Here is an 18,330-nt window from a genome sequence, read left to right as displayed (position 1 = left end):
TCAGAACTGGTGAAAATCATTGCAGCTGTGATTGAACACAGGCTGGCAGATTCCTGGGCCGAAGAACGTGGTCACTCACCTTGGTGTATCCGCGGCAGTCTCCTGTCCTCCAGGGATCGTTAATTCAGGCTAATCACGAGAAAGAGAAAGCAAGCCTGATAGAACACACCAAACATGAGACTTCCTTATTCCTGTAAGGCGTGACAGACCAACCTGGTTGCTGTATATGGTGTTTCAAGTGAAAAAAGAAAGAACGCAGTTTGAGTCAAGGCTGGGCTTTGAGCACACCTGAAGGAGACACCATATAAAATATATTCAATAAAATGAAATCACAATATTGATTGCCATTTCACAACTCTGATCTTTTCAGTTGCCTATTGTTAGTATTGCTGTTTCATATAAGGCAAGTAAGAAATAGCTACGAAAATGTTTGTAACTTTTAGGAATACCGATACCATGTTTTTAATTGAGTTTTTCCCCTTTCAAAACTCTAGATCTGAGTGGCAGAGTACACCCGCTGACCTGTAGCTGGAGGAGGCAGACACAGCCAGCCAACGGGACACAAAACTGTCAAGAAGCGTAGATCAGGACCCTATGCAGACGGTAGAATCCGGAGAGAAGAGAAACGGACACGGGGAGGAGACCGGTTGATGAACAGGGGGGCGTGACGACTGTGCACTGGTGCTCGGGGGGGGGCATGGTCCAGGCGTATAAGTCCAAGGGAGTCCAAAGGGAATTCCAGGGTGTAGTCCAAAAGTCCAGAGCCGGGTAATCCAAACGAGACAAGACAAGGTTTAAAAACTGGAACGGGATCCAGTGCAGGGATGGGGAATAAAAGTGGGTTAAAATAAAAGTGGGAATAAAAGCCCCAGACCCAGATGGTCAGGACGCTGTTGCGAAGCCGATGCCGTCGGGCCAATCCAGGACCTGCTGGTAGGCGGGCTTCCAGAGCGTCCATCTTCCAAAACTGAGCCCAGAATGGCAGGAGCGTCTGGCTTGAATAGGGAGGGGCTGGATAGGAGGCAGATGCACAAAATCAACTAAACGGGAAAAGGCCGGAGAGGCCTTAAGAGGGGGGTTTATGATCGTGACAAAAACAAAGCAAGCCAAGCATGGAAAAGGCTGGGAAATGGGGCTGTGAGAATCCTCCCTCATTCCCTGGCGCGGAGTGGTGACCAGTTTGGAAGATGGGCAGAGAAGCACGCAAAGAGAAAGGGTTAGACAAGCATCTGTTAGCCCAACACAAAAAGGTGGGCAGCAGCTGGCCAGACTTCCAAAAACATAAATAACAAAAATAACAAGTTCTCTGATGAAACCGGGTATGTGTTTAGTTAGATTGGGCTGAAAAGTGTCACATCAATGCAATTCACTTACACATTTGTACACAGCCACAGTTAAGACCAAAAGCGCAGAGAGAAAATTGCACTCCCACATCATTTCCAAACCCTGCACATGTCTGGCTGGTGGTGCGAGGCCTGGAGTCACCATGTTCAACAACCGGCCTGAGAGAGGAAGAGGCACTCAGAGGATGGTCACCCCCTGAGACACTCCAGCTGCTCTCCTGACATCCAGGGACATTATCTCCCCTGCTCAAATAGTGTGCGGAAGCGATAACAAAGGCAAACACAACATTAGGATGTGCAGTCAGAGGTGCAGAATTTAAATCCAGGATGTTGTGTTCGAATTGCAAACTGCATTAGAAAGTGTACAATTTGAATATTGAGTATAACCTTTCTCTCACCTTTCTCAAAAACTCCACCTCTCTGGATTCAGTCCAGGTACTTTTCCCAGGGCTCCAGTAATGTTTCACTCTCACCCTAGGCACTTTCACTTTGAAAAAACGCCAATTGAATGACGTTGATTGACATGATGCACTTTAATCTATTCTAATGCTAAATCAGGTAACTAGTGTTTCCCTCCTTCGCAGGCCCTAGGCACTGAGCCTGCTGTGCCTCATGGGAAATCCAGCACTGACTCTCACAGACTGAAAGAACTGCCGCCAAGACTGGGACTCCGGACTCAAACGTGTTACTGACCGCAAACGAGTCAACCTACACTATTATATTATTGTAGCGCTCTGGGGTTCACGTATGTGCCCTCGCCGCTGCTGCCTCAGGTCGGGCCCCCCACCGCTGGGGACTCGAACCCGGGCCTTCGGCGTCACTCAACAGGGACCCAGCCAGCTGAGCTAAAGGGAAATCTCCCTTCAGCCCGGCGGTTGAGGTCCCTGCTATTCACAGCGCTGGCAAGCCGGCTCCCCCACCCTGCAGACTCGAGCGAGGTCCTTTGAGAAAAAAGGGCTTGGTGGGACTCCATCTTGTAAGACACCAAAAAACCAACAAGGGCCACATACACAACTCTTCAACACCCAACCTACTCTGTATTATATCTGATACGATGACTCTTGTCGGGCTTGAAATCTTCGTCCTTATCGGCTTCATCATAGTTGACTGCTAGCGGCATGAAAACTGTGAGGTCTGCGAGGAGGCGAAGCCTCCGAACTGCTTCCGTCTGTACAGGATTGATGATCGCAGAGAAAGTAAAACAGACTCGATTTTCAAAACGCCCAAAAGGCACGTTCTGGCGTGTTTGCAGCAATGTCGGGTTTATTTAATTTACTGGCGTGCGACCACGGGGTTATGTACGTGCAACGTTCAATTGGAAACCTGCCTTTCGTTTGTTTTCGTTTCGCAACGGGCTGATTCGAGGAGTCGGCGTCTGTGCAAAAACAGAGCGCCTGGACTTTGAATCCATTACCGAATAGCGCTGTCGCTTTGGTAGGTAAAAACCAAAGTGGTCTGCACTTAGTCGTCATTATTGCTTGAGCTTGTTTGTTATTCCTTTCGGACCCGCCCGGACAGCCCAACACCGACTAGGAACTCTGCTCAGCCGCTGAGACCGAGGGCCCCGAACTTTAACGCGTTTCTGACCTCAAACTGTTCAAACTGCAGTATTACTATATGTTATTATAATGCAAGCCAACTCCTACCAGACACCAGTGTTATTTTTTTAGTTTATGTATACAAAGTAATAACATCCTTTTCTACGGTATTTATTATTGTTAGGTCCATTATTTTGTTATCCGAAACATGCCAAAATAACAACGCCAGTATTGACAACAAAACGCGGGCTTATACAAACGAACTCGGGCTGTTTTTTTCCGGGGGGGGGGGGGGTGTTATCACACAGAATCACCCCCCGATATACAAGCTCGTCTGTGTCTGTTTGTTTTTTTCTTTTGGCGAAGGGTTAGCAAGTTTCTTACCTGCCGCTTGCTTCCACAGAGGGTGACGCCAGGCGGACACGAAGAGAGAAAGTGAAATTACACCGCTAGTGGGGCTTGACGTCCGCGGCTGCAGTCGGAGAAACTCTTCCCCAGTGTTCGAGGTTGAAGCTCAGCCCCGGCCGAGTCAGCGCCCGGCCTTTGACTCAGCAGAGAAGGAGGAGACAGTCGAGAGAAGAGCGTGTAACCTCCTGTCCAACCCTTTTCCTCCTTCCCTGCCTGTGCGTGAGAGCAACAGGGCTGCCCCCTGTGTACACCAGAAGCCTTGCAAACTACAGAGGAGCCGCGTCCAACTCACAGTGATCTGGGCAAAGAATCTCAGCGGCGTGTGTGAGCAGCTGCTTTCCTTCGTCTAATTTTCCCAGAGTGTGAAGGTCTCTCTCCTCCTGGGGCTTTCTGTGCTCCTGGCAGCCCAGCAGACCCGTGCTGCCTCAGGTCTGGCCCAGAAGACTGCTGCTCTCTGCTGACTCTGGTTTCTTTGCCCTTTCTGTCCACGGCCTGTGTTTTCATCAGCTGTTTCCCCTTGTGTGTTCTCATCAGCTGTTTCAGACAGCTGTGGGAGAGAGTCCAGCCCTTTGTAGTGTGGGTGCGCGTGTGAGTCACTGTGTTTGTGAAGACAAAGTCCGACAGTCCTACCAAAGACCACAATTCCCGGGACCACAGTGAGGAGGTTCTCACATGGCAAATCACATTTCTTTTCACGAGTCAACAGCAGCTTCTTTAAAATCCTCTAAAATCCAGTGGGCAGTTTAATTTTGACAGAACAGAGAACAGGAGGGCAGCAGGAGAGGTCAGGGAGAGTAGGGAGCTCCTCTGAGTCTAGAGTCTGGCTGCATTCTGGACTGTGAGTGCTTGTGGTCAGATGAGTGTCTGTGACAAGAGAATGTGTGTGTATTTGACAATGGCAAAGCATGGCTTTGTGTATCCAAACATCAGAATGTGTGTCCTTAATTTGTGAGGCTGCGTGCCTGCACATTTTGTGTCAGTGTGTGCATCTATCAGTGTGAGGTTGTGTTGAAGTGTACATATGCGTCGTTTGCAGGTGTGTGTGTGTGTGTGGACTCCGGGGTGTGTGTGCACAGCTTTCTGTACTGCAGGATGTGGCACTATGTTCGTGCAGAGTGGTGTAACACTTCTTATCACACAGCTGGATCTGGACAGACTCTAGAAAGGTTGATAAAGCTGTTGCAGTGCTGCTACTTGTAGTTTCACAACTGCCCTTGTGCTACCTGACCTGGCCTGGTATCTGTATCTCTAATGGCTCTTGTGCTGCTACGCTGGTGTGAATTAGACTGGTGTTAGTGCTGCTACAGCTCCCACTGTCCCTGCCACTTCTACTAGTGATGAACACCATCTGCAAAGCCATCAGGCTCATGTTACATTAGATATTACAGAAGTGGCTTTTTATATACAGGTAAATAAATGACACGCATGCTGAAACTGAAATTTTAAATTTAGTTTAATAAAACTAAACAAAAGATTTCATCCAAGTTTTATTGAACCGTATAAAAACAAACATGAGCTGTAAAGACAGCTGAATATGTTAATAACACAAAGTGTTTCACCAAGAAGCACCAGAGCTCACCTAGCTGACATAGAGAAGAGGCACAATTTCTGATTTTTCAACAATATAACCATATTGGACAGAGATTGCTGGTTGATGCTTTGGTAGAGTGATTTTATTTTGACAGGCTGGACATAGAAAAATAAGAATACTAACATTATTAAGACATATACTAAAGGCACAACACCATGCTTTAGGAAAGTTTACCTTGCTAAAACTACTGCCCTATTATCGTATTTAAAGTCATTTTGCTCAACTTTCAAATGGATTATAAAGATAGTGGAGCTTCAACAAGCTGTCACTGTGCACACTGGGCCATCAGGACTGCTTGGGCTGCTCTACACTGGAGACAGTGCTTCTGAACGTTTAACATCTTCATCAAAACGTCTGAGGGAAAAACTCCAAGTTCAACTCTCCCAATAGATCCTTCCGCTATCTGGAACAGAAGGGACAGTCCTGGTCCTGGGAGGGCTAATGTGGCTGTAGATCTGTTACATTTGCATTAGTCTTTATGTTTTTCCCCAATAAAAACCAATGATGAGCTGATTTAGGCTGGTAAGAGGCAGGCTGGAAGGAAAGCCTGCAGAAACTATCGTATTCTCTTGCCCACATGTCCGGATGGCGCCCCGTCTGGGATACACACCATTTGTATATCCATACAAATAAAAGACTTATGAGCAAGTTGGCGGAAAGCAGAAGGATTAGAAAGTGAAGTTACTAAGGTCTAGAACATCGTTAGTGTTGGAAAATTTGAATTTTAATTTGAGGGAAAAGGCATGGGATTTACCATACTTACAGTATGGATCAACTGGATCAATTCACCAGCGTCTCCCAGCTCTTCAGGTGACGCTGCTTTAAACAGACACTCTGGACACCCAGGACCAGGTTTGGAAACACCCTCTACTAAAAAGCCTTGCAAACATTGTTTTCTTTTTCAAATGAGATGTGGAAAATGTGCATTGAGGAACCACCACCTTTCCATAAAGTACAGAAAATTTACCACGGGTTTTACATGTTTTAATTGGCTTTGCACAGCAAAAGTCAGACATGCACTTAATTTCAATTATTCCTAATACAGTACATTCCACTGTACCCAAAACCAAAGGATCCGTAGACACGTTTCTTACATTGTATGCACACACTTATAAAAAAACACCTGATGAGTCTCTTTCTTAAAAAAGTATTTCTTCAGCATAAATTAAAAGGGATATGCTTTGTTGTTTGCACGAGGACAGCTTGATAAAACTAAATAAGCATGACTTCCTTTTCAGCAGCTAGAAAAAACATTTCTCTTTAAGATCTTTCAAGAGACTTATTCACTAAATGAAGCGACAGCTGGTATAAAGACAGCAACAGCTGTGCTTCCTGTTCTGTTACAACACTGCTTTGGCTCAAAACCTGTTAAGAGACACAAGCATTAACAAAACAATCAAACAAGACACGTGTTCTCCCCCCAACAGGATCTTCACAAACCCCTTTGTTTTCATCCAAGCTGACAATCAGCTACTTTGTCCAAGATAAAGAACAATATCCTACTTTTACGAGTTCGAAAATTACTTGCATTTGAAAGCACATCCAGATGTGCTGGGAGGTGAAGAGTGTGCTGCGCAGTTCTAGCCAGCAGAGGGCGCTAGAACCTAGCGGAGCCTGGCTGCAGTGTGCTGTACCACCTTGTCCAGGCTGCCATAGAAACACTACACACACTATACCCTCATCTGTCTGTGGCAGAGTTCGTTCTTTACACAGAGTCCGTTACAGTGACATAACCCCCTTGTGCTGGAAAGGCTTTCCAAACCTTCCGCCGTTCCAAGAAACACCTCATCAGGCTTGAGGTTTGGCAGAAGTGGAGCCATTTGTAAAAGTGTGACTCTGGGGCTTGAGGATCAAATCCAAGCACCTGGACTGCACCTGCTGCACGTATGGATCTGCTCAACAGGGCTGGGTCCGTTCAGTACTGGCAAGGAAAATTTGGTTGCTCCAGACTGCAGTCGTTATGGTTGTAGACTTATGGTTATGGTTGTATGGTTGTAGTAGGTGGTGCTCCCTGTCTTTTGCCCTTCCTTGCTCCTATGATTACAGATTGTGCAATAATGCACAAGTAAGGAGGGACGTGGCACTGTGCTGTGAGAGCAGCCATTTTTCAGATTAGGGCAAGATAAAAATCCAAGCTCCTGCCTTCATTATTTACTGCCTGTTAGTGCTCTTACTGTGATGTTCCATACTACACGTATTTAGCCATTATACCAGTCAGCTGTACTGTGTAGTTTTAGCTCTTCCTGCAGTGAACCCTTCAGTGTTCCAGGGATGTCTGCCGATGGTACTGGCCTGTACTTCCTGATCTCTGGTCCCCCTGGCTGCAGTTCACATCAGTGGCCACTAGGCGGCACTCACAGGTCAGTCAGGCAGTCACTGGAGGCAGTATCTACGTGGATGCAACTCCTGACTCCGGGTCTTGATTGCCCGTCCTGCAGGTCAATCACCCAGCTCTTCTCCTTCTCATTTTCCCAGGCTGGGAGGCGCACCCGTCCCAACAGCGTGTCCATCAGCAAGCCCCTGGCCCAGATCTGTAGCCCACACACACGCAGCAGGCACAAACCCAACACGTCAGACACAGAGCCGGGCAACAGGACTTCCAGCACTGGAGCCACTGCACTCTTTATATTGAACAGAGCCATGCGCACTGCTGAACTGACCCTGTGTTTCCAGTACTTGCTGTACAAGTGCTCTACACAGCACCTGGACTGAATAGTGCATGTACTGGCCAACTGTTTTTAATATACTGAGCACTTGCTCTATATATTGCATATATCGTGTACAAGGTCTGATTTCAGTGTCTACAGAGAATACACCTAGTATATACAGAGGTGTTAGACCAGTAGGGGGCGCTCACCCTCCGGTCTGTGTGGGTCCTAATGCCCCACTATAGTGATGGGGACACTATACTGTAAAAAAGGCACTGCCCCTCAGATGAAATGTTAAACTGAGGTCCTAATTCTCTGTAGTAAAAAACCCAGGGCATTCCTTGAAAAGAGTAGGGGTGTTACCCCAGTGTCATGGACAAATTTCTCCCCTGGCCTTTACCAATCATGGCCTTCTAATAATCCCCATCCATGAACTGGCTTCATCACTCAGTTCTCCTCCCCACTGAGAGCTGGTGTGTGGGGAGCGAACTGGTGCACTATGGCTGCCGTCGCATCATCCAGGTGGGGCTGCAAACTGGTGGTGGTGGAGGGGATTCCCATTACGTGTAAAATGCTTTGAGTGGAGTGTCCAGAAAAGTGCTACACAAGCATAAGGAATTATTATTTATACACTGTAAATTAACACTACACACTCTGTATATGTACTGTTCATACCAGTGTAAGGATATGCTCTGAACCTCTGCGCCTCTCTCTGTATAAGCCGTGATCAATGCATGCACAGGCTCAGTGTGCGGCGGCCGTGTGCCAGTTCTCACCTCGATCTTGACGTGTCTCTCGGGGTTCCTCCGGTAGAAGATGGCTCTGAGGTTGAACTGGGGATTGCTGGTGGCCCTGAAGACGCGTGAGCGCACCGCGCTCCCCTCGCATCGCATCACGGCGTACACGTCCGGGGCTGCCAGGCACACACACACACCAGAACTCGCAAGGTGTACTGTTGAACATGGGACAGGGGCGCTCCACTTTGCCAAGGTTGGGTGTACTCAAATTCAGGAGGGCAGTGGCAAAGGGCAGCTTGCTTTTTTAGTGATCATCTCGCTTTAGTGAATCAAAACAACGACATGGGACAGAATGGCAGTCCCTGCCCCTCCCCGCCCCTCCCCTCCATGCTGAGCCCTGACCCTCCCCACCCTGCCCCACCACTCCCCTCCTAGCCCAGCCCTGTCTCTCCCCCCCTGCCCCACCTAGACACGCCCCTCCCCCCTCCTCTGCCTAGCCACACCCCAACCTGCCCCACCCCACCACTCCCCTCTAGACCCGCCACTTCCCCTTCCTATCCCACCTTGACCCACCCCTCCCCGCCCAGCCCAGACCCACCTCTCCCACTCTGCCCCACCACTCCCCTCCTAGCCCAGCACTGCCTCTCCCCCCTGCCCCACCTAGACCCCCCCAGCACAGCCACACCCCTAACAACCCTGCCCCTCCCCCACCCCACTTAGACCCCCCCAGCACAGCCACACCCCTAACAACCCTGCCCCTCCCCCACCCCACTTAGACCCACCCCTCCCTGTTCTGCATGGCCCCGCCCCTTTCCTCCCACCCCACCCAGCGGCGCCTCACCTCTGCAGTGAGGAAGCCCCAGCTTGCTGGCCTGCCGCAGGGTCACCGCGGTGACGCGACAGGAGGCTGGCACACAGCAGCTCCATGTGGAGGGGTTGGGCAGGTCCTCTTTCAGCTCCCTGCCAGAGAGGGTAGCGGAAAAGGGTTCGAATCCGACACAGAGAAGCAGGGACAGGGGAGGACTCGCCGACAGGCAGGGAGAGAGAAACTCAGAGCCTTGTTGGAAGTGTGTAATTCTGTTGTCTCCTCTTCTTACTTTAAAGAAGCTCTGTGAGAAGCTACTTTCAAAGGCGCTATATAAATTAAGCTTCAATCATTATCATTAAATGAGATTATAATTAACTATATTATTTTTATTATAGGAGAGGGGCAGGATGGGAAGGGCCGGTGGGGGCGGACCTGAGGCCGACGTGGGTCTCGGTGAAGACGCGCAGCAGGAAGCGCCCGGCGCCCCCGGGGTTAAAGGTCGTGGGGACGATGACGTAGCGGCCCTGCGAGAGCTCCGTGCGCAGGAAGACACTGCGGGAGTCCATGTAGACGGAGCTGGCCGCTTGCTCGCCCACGCGCTGCACTCGGCTCCGCCGGTTCGCCTCCACCTGCAGGAGGGGAGGGAGAGTCGCGAGACCCGGCGTTCGTTTCCACCAGCCCCCCCACCCCCCGGAGCTCCCCACCCTCCTGCCCCCTCTCTCACCCTCAGCACTTCGAAGCCGATGGGCAGGTTCTCTCCCGCTCCCTCTCTCCTCCGCGCCCTCTTGTCCTCCTGCTGCAGGCAGATGAGAACCTCGTCCCTCTCCCTCTGCAGCTCCAACATGAACTGGAAGGGAGGGGCAGAGGGAGGTTAGCACCCGACTGACCCACCGGGTCAGGCTCGGCGGCGTGACGCTCGCTACAAGAGTTTGCGCCTCAGTGAGTCAAGGTCTCTCCCCAAGATCCTCAGTGTTTCCCCACATCTCTCCACAGCGCTTCGTAGTGTCTCAAAGCACATCTCAGCGCCTGACTGCGTTTCTTAGGGTTTTCCAAAATCTCCAGGTGTCTTAGTCCAACCCAATGTTCCTCAGTGTCTTTGAGACTTTTGCCCCTATATATCTTCCAAAGCCTCTCAGTGTGTCTATATTAAAAGGGAACTACTAAGCTATTTTACTATTTCAGGGTTAGACAGAATCAGCATTGATGAGTGCATTTCAAACCACAAACTAAAATATACACAGTAACATCTAAAAGCTCTAATTTACATCACAGAATAGAAGAAATGTCCAGGTATGCACAGCGCCATGTTCTGTGATTCAGAACAAGTCGACAAAACTTCCGGTGAGGTGACGCTTCCCTATGACATTGTGAACAAGCAGGACTGAGAATCCATCTCTTTTAATCCAATAGAAACATTGCTCTCGTGAGCACCTGAGATGGTTTTGCAGACAAATACTAATGATTTGATAGGTCTGCATGCAGATCACGTTGGGACATTTCTGCAGTGAAATATCTGCTGCACAACCTGTACTTATTCGCTCATATATCCCATTACATTAGTCTTACAGTGACTAGTGAGCAGGAAGGGCCGCTTCATGTCGCAATTCTTACAAACTCTCGCTCTCGCCTGTGGCAAGACCAGGGTTTGCGACAACATGTACAGTACATACACAAATTTCACGATATCGTGCTTAATTCGGAGTTTGTAAAATTTAGCAAAACTGTCAGTTGATTGATTTTGTTTCTGAAATGTAATAACTGGCCTGTTCCTCTTTAATATGTCTCAGTGTTTCTCAACTGCGGCCAAACTGTCTCAGCTTCACTTCGTGTGTCCTAGTGCTCCTCAAAAGCCTCAAAGTCTCACAGCTCGTCTTGACGTCTCCCCCAGACTCTGTGTGTCCCTTAGTATGTCGCTGTCTTGCAGTGCCTTGGCGTCTCTGTGTCTCTCCTAGCTCACGTCAATCTTTCTCCTGCAGCTCTCACGGCCTAAACGTGTGCAGGTGGGTCTGCTTCTGCCTCTGCCACCGTGTCTGAAGATCCCGAGCGACTGCGCTCTGGAAGGGCGAAGTCACATGTGGAAATACGCCAAGGGGTGGCGGGTGGCGGTGGCGTCTTCCCGAAAAGCTGAGGGCGAAAGGCGTGTCCACCCTGTTCTGGACAGCGGAGGACCGGTGCGGGGCACCTGCGGGTTGTGCAGGAAGCTGTCTCGGTGGTTGACGCAGCCCCCACAGCGCCCCTCTGACCACTCCCCGTAGCGCCGCGCCTCCCGCCACCTGGGCCGCGGGCACAGCAAGGCGCGCTCCATCCGCCGGCACACCACCACGTCCGTGAAGAAGCGGCAGAAGTCATCGAACTCCATCCTGGGGGGGAGAGGAGAGACGGAGGGCTAATGAGGGCCTCCACCTGCGATCATTAGGAAATGACGATAACAGAAACAATAATCACCAGAACTCTCCGTCATCTCTCACGGTGACGCCCATCTTCTCTCTCTCACTGCGGCTCACCTGCTGCCACTGTGGAGACCTGCAGGGGGCACCAGACACACACTGTTCATAGAGCTACAACTCCCAGTTCAAACAGTGTTATTAAAAGCACTGGTCTGCGGTCTGCTGACTATTCCAGTCGGTACTATTTATATCTTAAACTATGGACAAACCAGTGAAAAACACCAGAGTTACTGCATTGTACAGCATGCAGTCCAGCCCGTTTACATTACAGTACATAAGATCTTGGCTTGAGGTTCCAGTCTGTCTATATTGTTATACGGGACCTCCACTTTCTGAGGGGTCACCTGGGCCCCAGTATGTAACACATGTCAAGAACAGCCTCTCCACAATGCAAAAATGAATTATTCTCTGTCTGTCTCTGATAAGCAAATTCTCTGTCCTAAGGTGTCCTAAATATTTTTTTTGCTAGGTTCAGTTCTTATTGTGTTCCAGCTGGTGGTATCTTAAATAAATTGGCATCCTTTTCGTGATGTGGGCTGGATAAGCCTGAGTTATGACCCGTATTGGGCCCCAGATGATCACTCAGAAATAGCAGGCCCCTGTGACAGATGGTGTCAGTAGTGGGATTAAATGCCATTATACTATATTAGAGTATATAACTCCATTTTAGACATAAGTCGGTTTCACAGTATATTACTGCTTCTGTCTGGTCTATTTATATTATAGCTCATAAGTCCTACTTCCAGACCAGCCAGCAGTCCGTATTACAGTATATTAGCCTTCCCTGCACCCCAGTCACTAGCCTAGATCACAGTGTATTACCCATGGCTCCAGGCCCCAGTCCAGTCCGCAGTACCCCAGGGGTTCCTCATTCGGATCATGTGCAAACTGGACTTCTTGAAGAGGGCTAGCAGGCCACTGCCCACCCTCACTTTTCGCACGGCGGTCACCCCATAGGCGTGGCCCTTCACCAGCCCGCAGTCCAGCACCGACTCCACGCCTTCCCCCTCGCCAGGCTGCGGGACAGGGGTGAAAGAGGCACCTCAATGGGGCGATTACTGTCCAAACGATGCTTAGCAGGAAAGACCAGGAGAAGCTGTGCTTTTGATGGGCAATTAATGGAGAGAGGCACAAGGACTGTATAGGAAGCTGTGGTTCTGACCCGGATGGAGCAGGTGATGAGGGCTCCCCCCCGGCTGTGCACCCGGCTCAGGGTCTGGTACAAGGCCCTCCTCTGGTCGGGGTGCTGGGCCAGCCCGACCCGGTCCAGACAGAGCGGCTCCGATACCCCTCCCGTGAAGTCCACCAGCGCCTCGGCCGTGTTGCCCCCCTCCAGGGCCTCGTAGCACCCGTTCAGCCTGGGAGAGAGAGATCAGGCGGTGGAGGGGAGGGGTGAAGAAAGAGAAAGACAGAACGAAGCAGCAGAGGCTTGAGGGAGGGAGGCAGAGAAGCCATCAGCTTGGGTCTGTCCTGTTCACATGAGTGTGAGGAAGGATCAGACTTGTTCACTGGGCGGAGGGAGGCATGGGTTTCCTTACTGGTGAGGGATGGGGGATTGCTGTTTTCCCAAACACATCATGGACAAGGATTCTTACCTTATATAAAACACGTGACCTTTTTGTGACCAGTTCACATGAGCCAGTTCTTTATTTAAAAAAATACACGCATATAACATCCTGATTTAGTTCAGTTTTTTGTACCCGGTCAAGTGAACCTCTATCAACTTGACGAAATCAACCTGAGTTCACCTGAGAGGTGAGGGGTGAGAACCTTAGACATCCAACTCAACCCTTATTTGTTACACTCTATAACAAGCATCTCCAGGTGAAAGGTCAGGGGTCAGGGGTCAGGGGTGAGGCAATGATGGGGAAAGGGAGAGGGTCTCACTTGGCATAGGCCTTCTCCAGCAGGGCGCTCCAGAACTCGCGGGGGTTGGTGGAGCGGCAGAACAGGAGCTGGCCGTCCGGCCCAACGGGCAGCCGGTCATCGATCACCACGTCCGTCCACACGCCCAGGCGCCAGAATCGGAAGTGGAAGATCCCGGCGTAGAGGTCTGGTCGCTTGGGGTTCCACTCCTGTTCGCAGTGCCCTGGGATCACCTGGGGGAGAGAGAGAGCACTGTTTCAGCTCCTCAAACACAGAGAGGTCTCAGAAAATCCATCCATCTGTTGAGAGCCCTTGAGCTTGTCTTTTCTGAATTTGTACATTGCAGCTCCTGCCCTGCTCTTGTCCTTCACTGTCGGTTCTAGATATATCTGTTTTACGCTTTAAGATCAGAGAGTCGATTCTAGGCTCTAACATCCTCCTCACCTTCTTCCACAGCGAGGGCTCAGTCGCCAGACAGGAAGTGGCGGCCACCATCCAGCAGTTACCCAGGCTGCCCTGGTGCAAGTCCCGGGAGCTAATCCCATCCACAAAGAGTCTGGGGTCCTTACACAGCTCCTGGGAGAGAGGAGCAGAGTGGTGGAATGGCCAGGGACTCTGATGTTGGACAATACGTTTTGAACAAGAACCTCTCTGTTTGGAACTTGCTTGCTTCTATGTGTATCTAGACTGCACAGCTGTTTGTTGACTGTGTGTGTGTGTGTGTGTGTGTGTGTGTAATTTGTTCAGGTGTGAGTCCACAATGTGTGTGCACCTTCAATGTGCATTCATTCTTCAGTGTTTATGTGCTACAGTATGAAGGTGCGAGTTTACATAGTGTTAGGTGTATGTGCAGCTGTGTGTTTCTGCAGTGTGCCTATTGTATTGGTACAGTATAAGTGTGTCTGCACTGTGTGGGCTGGAGTGTGTCCATTTTAGCTAAACTGACTAAGCTCTGTAACCCGACACTGAGAGATGCCAAGAGACAGGCCTCAGGTGTCGCAGCCCTAATCAACCGCTTAACACGCATACACACAGTTATATAATCCTCACAAACTGCATGTACAGTAAACTGCACAAAGACAGGTTATGAACACCAAAAAAACATGCAGATACACACAGCCGCATGTGCTGGCCCAGGGTTTACTGCATCTCTGGACTGTGTGTGTACAGCATGAGGTGACAGATGTCGCACTGGAATTTGACTCTCAGCAGGGACAAGCCTAAAATACCAGAGATCTTAGGCCTTCAACTCTGAACTGTCCTGTGGCAGGAGAGTCATTGTATCTCCCTACAACAAGAGAAATACTATCATATACATGAATACAGTGTCCCAACCCACACTGCAGATCTCTGTCCCAATATTAAATTTCTGAGAATACGGTCTGATATGAATTTCTAAAGGAAAATTCAGGTTATTTTCTATACACGTCTCGCCCTCCCTCTTGTTTGCCTCTCTTTCCCTCCCTGTCTCACTCTTTCTCTCCCTCTTCCCTAAACCCTCCATCTCTCTCTGCTCCCTCTCTCCTCGCTCTCTCTCGGCCATGTGCTAAAGTCATCAGCTGTGGTCCTGTGCCTAAAGTAAACACAGCGTTCAGGAACAGCCTGCACACACGCGCCACTCTCCCGCCAGGGGTATGGTTACACAGGGACGGACGCCGCCCCTTAATTAGACCCTGCCCTTGAATTAGGCTGCTCTTTAATTAGCTTGACGGAGGGGGTTCCTGAATTAGATAGAGGGGACAACTGCTGTTCTCGGAGAGGGTCGCTGGCTTATACCCCTGGATGTGGTCTCTAGTGTATCCATACATGGCAGTTGTTCTCCTTCCCAGAAAACTTCCTCTACATTTCGCCTGACTTGCTTCTGCTGTGAGGTTTCATCACTCTGCCATCTTTCTGCAACACACTACGCCAGGAGACCCTGACCCTTGATAGCCCCCCAAAGGCGTCTGGTTTAGCGAACCTGTCACACCAGCGGCCCAGCGCCTGCTCTTTTTAAAAGAGTTATTTTCTATCAGGGAGGCCAAACAACTGAGCACACTTCAGAGTACAGCACTTCCCTCTGTACAGGAGATTTAAAAAAATCCAATACCTGTGATGGTGAGACGTTCACTTGTGCACCTGTAAACTGGTGTTTGATTTTGTTAGGGCTGTACTGTCCTGAATTTGTGTGGGACTTGAGTTGAAACTGTACTGAATCTGTACAACAACGGGGCTGAATTTGTGCTGGACTTGTGTCGAAATTATGCTGAAACTGTACAACAACGGGGCTGAATTTGTGCTGGACTGGTGTCGAAATTATGCTGAAACTGTACAACAACGGGGTTGAATTTGTGCTGGACTGGTGTCGAAATTATGCTGAAACTGTACAACAACGGGGCTGAATTTGTGCTGGACTTGTGTCGAAACTGTGCTGGATTTGTGCTGGACTGGTGTCGAAACTGTGCTGAAACTGTACCAAGCCGGTAGTTAATTTGTGCTGGATGTGTGTCAAATCTGTGCTGAATCTGAAACAGAAACTGACAGCTTTGGGCTTCACTTGCTTATTTCTGCTTCACTCTTGAGCCCTTCTGTGAGCACCTGTCTGCGGGCACCTGTCTGTGAGCCTGCGTCAGTGTGTCAGTCCACGTCTTTGCCAGTGAGACTGTCTGTCCCGGTGCCAGTTACCCTCGGTCGCTTCCAGGTGATCCCGGTGGGCGGTGCCCGGCGGTAGAAGAGGGATTCGGCACAGGGGGGGAACAGGGGGTCCTGGAAAAGTACCCCCCTGTGGAGACAGCGGCGCTTCAGCTGGTGATAACGCTGTCCCTTAAACACCTGTACTCTCTCCGGCATCCTGAGAGGGAGAGGAGGAGGAAGCATGAGGGTGGGAGAGTGAGAAAGACCGGCTGGCAGCACATCAACAGGGCACTGATAGAAAATGAGAGGTTAATACACCCTGACTGGTAGGAACTGAACACACAGCACGAGAGAGACGGGATGGAGCTCAGAGAAGGGGGACAGGTGGGAATATTAAGACAGAGAGACGGAGATGCGGGGAAAGAGAGAGAGGAGGTGCGCTGTGCCAGGTGGCTATGCTGGCAGTGTGTGTGTGTGACCAGGTGCCTGGCTCTGTGGCACTGTGTGTCAGCGTGCGCCACTGTGTGGCAGTGTGCCAGGGAATGTGTGGCACTACGTAACTTTGTGCCAGGCCATATGTGGCACTTTGTGGCACTGTACCAGAGAATGTGTGGCAGCATGCAAGGCACAATGCCAGGCCCCGCCCGTGCCCTCTTGACCCACCAAGAGACACGAGATGAATTTCACTATTATTACCTCTGCTCTGCCTGCCTGCACTCCCACTGTTTAATATAGCTCGGCCGGGACGCAGCGCTGGCACCAGGGCTGTATAAGGATCAGGCTAGATCCAGCACTCGCTGCAGCCAACACATTTTCAAATTAGCAGCGCTGTGCTCTGCAGTTCAAGAGTTTTTAGACTAGCTCGTGCCCCATGTTCATAAACACGATAGACGATCAAGCTTGCAGCTTGAAACTGGGATCGTATTTGTCCCCCCCGCGATCGTTTACCATCAATTAGCGCAGTCACTGACCTACTTCTCATTTTGTACGTCTTTCAGCTGCTTCTGAGGAAGTCTGAAAAGACCCGGGCATCAAGTTAACTATGCATGCAGCATCTTGCTCATGAATTCCACTGCCTGGAATTCGCTGAGAATTTTCACCTTTAGGCTGAATTTGTTTTCACTATTGCTACATGGACTTCAGGGCAATCTGGGGGTGTTTCAGCCAGGCGGGGAAAAAAGTGACATAATCATTTTTTCCCCCACACAGATGTCAAAGGGTTTTAAGAGCTTACCGGCTTAATACAGAACAGACACATCAGTCATACGAGCACAAGAAAAGTTACAAATGTTAACAGTATGATCTGGCTGGGTATTATCATTGTGTGTGTTACAGGTTGCTTGCTGATCGAGGGATTTCGCCAATCATTTCTTGAAGGACCCAATATCCTAAAAGATTAGCTAAAACATCGAGCTAAAGAGGACTACCAAGGACAAAAATTAAACAAAGACCCAAGTGGAAATGAAGGCCTGGCACGTTCAGGACTGAACACCAGAAGGTTCAAAAACAGCCACTCGGGGTTCCAGAATCCATTCACAAGCTTGGTGCGGTGAATAGTTCATTGTTCCATAATGCAGCCGATGTAACTAGTGCTCTAAACTTTGAACAGAAATACTCACCTCTGTCTTACAAGCCAGATGTTCCTTAGCCAGATATGATTTTCCTGTGCAGAATCTCTTGCTCTGGGATCCTACTGTAAGGAGCTACACATCCAAGTCAATGCGGTCTTCATTCATTTGCCACATTGTGCCCTTTTGGTGGTATTCTGACACCCCAATCCAACCATCAGTACATCCACCAACACAGGGAACCTCCAAATATCCCTGTCTTGCCCTTCTCCCCTGTCCCAGCTTTTCCGTGTCGGTATGTGTGTGAAATAGCTGAGTCAGATCAGCTCAGCTCTTGCCGGTGTAACTTCATCTCGTCAACCAGCTAGACAATGGACTCCATCTCCCTAAAAACTGCCGCTCACTGAAACTGACCCCCTCTGCCAGCACACAGAGTAACAAACGCGCGTCACCGTCGAGCACTGCACACAGGAGCGTGCAGCCCAACTCAGACCGTCTCTTCCCTTTCGGGTGCGAACCGGTCACTACCGGTCACTACTTCAGGTCAATCACAGACGTCTGAAAAAAAGAAACACGCTGCGATGTGTGGCTATCCTTGCTCTTAAACAGCGACAAACACTGCCCGAGTCCCTGGTCTGGCAGTGAAGAGATCCCAGCGTCTGTGCATGTGTGTTTATGCTTTTCCTCAAGCTCACTCAGACTTGTGCTCCAAGCCTCTCGCACTCAGACATCACAGCCAACTTCCATCCCTGCGTGTAAAATA

General features: G+C 49.9%; 2 protein-coding genes and 1 long non-coding RNA gene across 8 annotated transcripts in view; 1 reads left to right on the top strand and 2 right to left on the bottom strand.

The window, feature by feature from the left end:
• The window catches only part of LOC107076615 (transmembrane protein 272), a 21,035-nt gene extending 17,466 nt beyond the window's left edge, over positions 1-3,569 (bottom strand). For 2 of the 6 annotated variants that reach the window (XM_069186557.1, XM_069186558.1), the window contains exons 1-3: positions 3,266-3,569; positions 523-1,011; positions 80-288 (exon numbers count right to left, since the gene is read on the bottom strand). The gene's annotated coding sequence lies outside the window, so the exon portion shown is untranslated. The remainder of the gene's footprint in view (positions 1-79; positions 289-522; positions 1,012-3,265) is intronic. The other 4 variants (XM_015340747.2, XM_015340748.2, XM_015340749.2 and 1 more) reach the window with 4 other exon arrangements.
• Positions 3,360-5,846, top strand: LOC138231840 (uncharacterized). Its single transcript, XR_011186816.1, has 2 exons — positions 3,360-3,450; positions 3,584-5,846. It is a non-coding gene; the product is annotated as an uncharacterized lncRNA (long non-coding RNA).
• LOC102684587 (calpain-5) lies at positions 4,725-18,330 on the bottom strand. The gene is made up of 13 exons (XM_015340744.2): positions 17,619-18,330; positions 16,051-16,216; positions 13,831-13,962; positions 13,408-13,619; positions 12,683-12,878; positions 12,343-12,536; positions 11,519-11,596; positions 11,256-11,433; positions 9,798-9,920; positions 9,506-9,702; positions 9,107-9,225; positions 8,305-8,441; positions 4,725-7,411 (listed from the first exon to the last, which is right to left on the bottom strand). Exons 2-13 carry the CDS (start codon positions 16,213-16,215, stop codon positions 7,235-7,237), a joined length of 1,908 nt encoding a protein of 635 aa, XP_015196230.2. The 5' UTR covers position 16,216; positions 17,619-18,330; the 3' UTR covers positions 4,725-7,234.

This window comes from Lepisosteus oculatus, chromosome 3, assembly GCF_040954835.1.
Source record: "Lepisosteus oculatus isolate fLepOcu1 chromosome 3, fLepOcu1.hap2, whole genome shotgun sequence".
NCBI lineage: Eukaryota > Metazoa > Chordata > Actinopteri > Semionotiformes > Lepisosteidae > Lepisosteus > Lepisosteus oculatus.
This window is presented reverse-complemented; position numbering and strand designations above follow the sequence as displayed.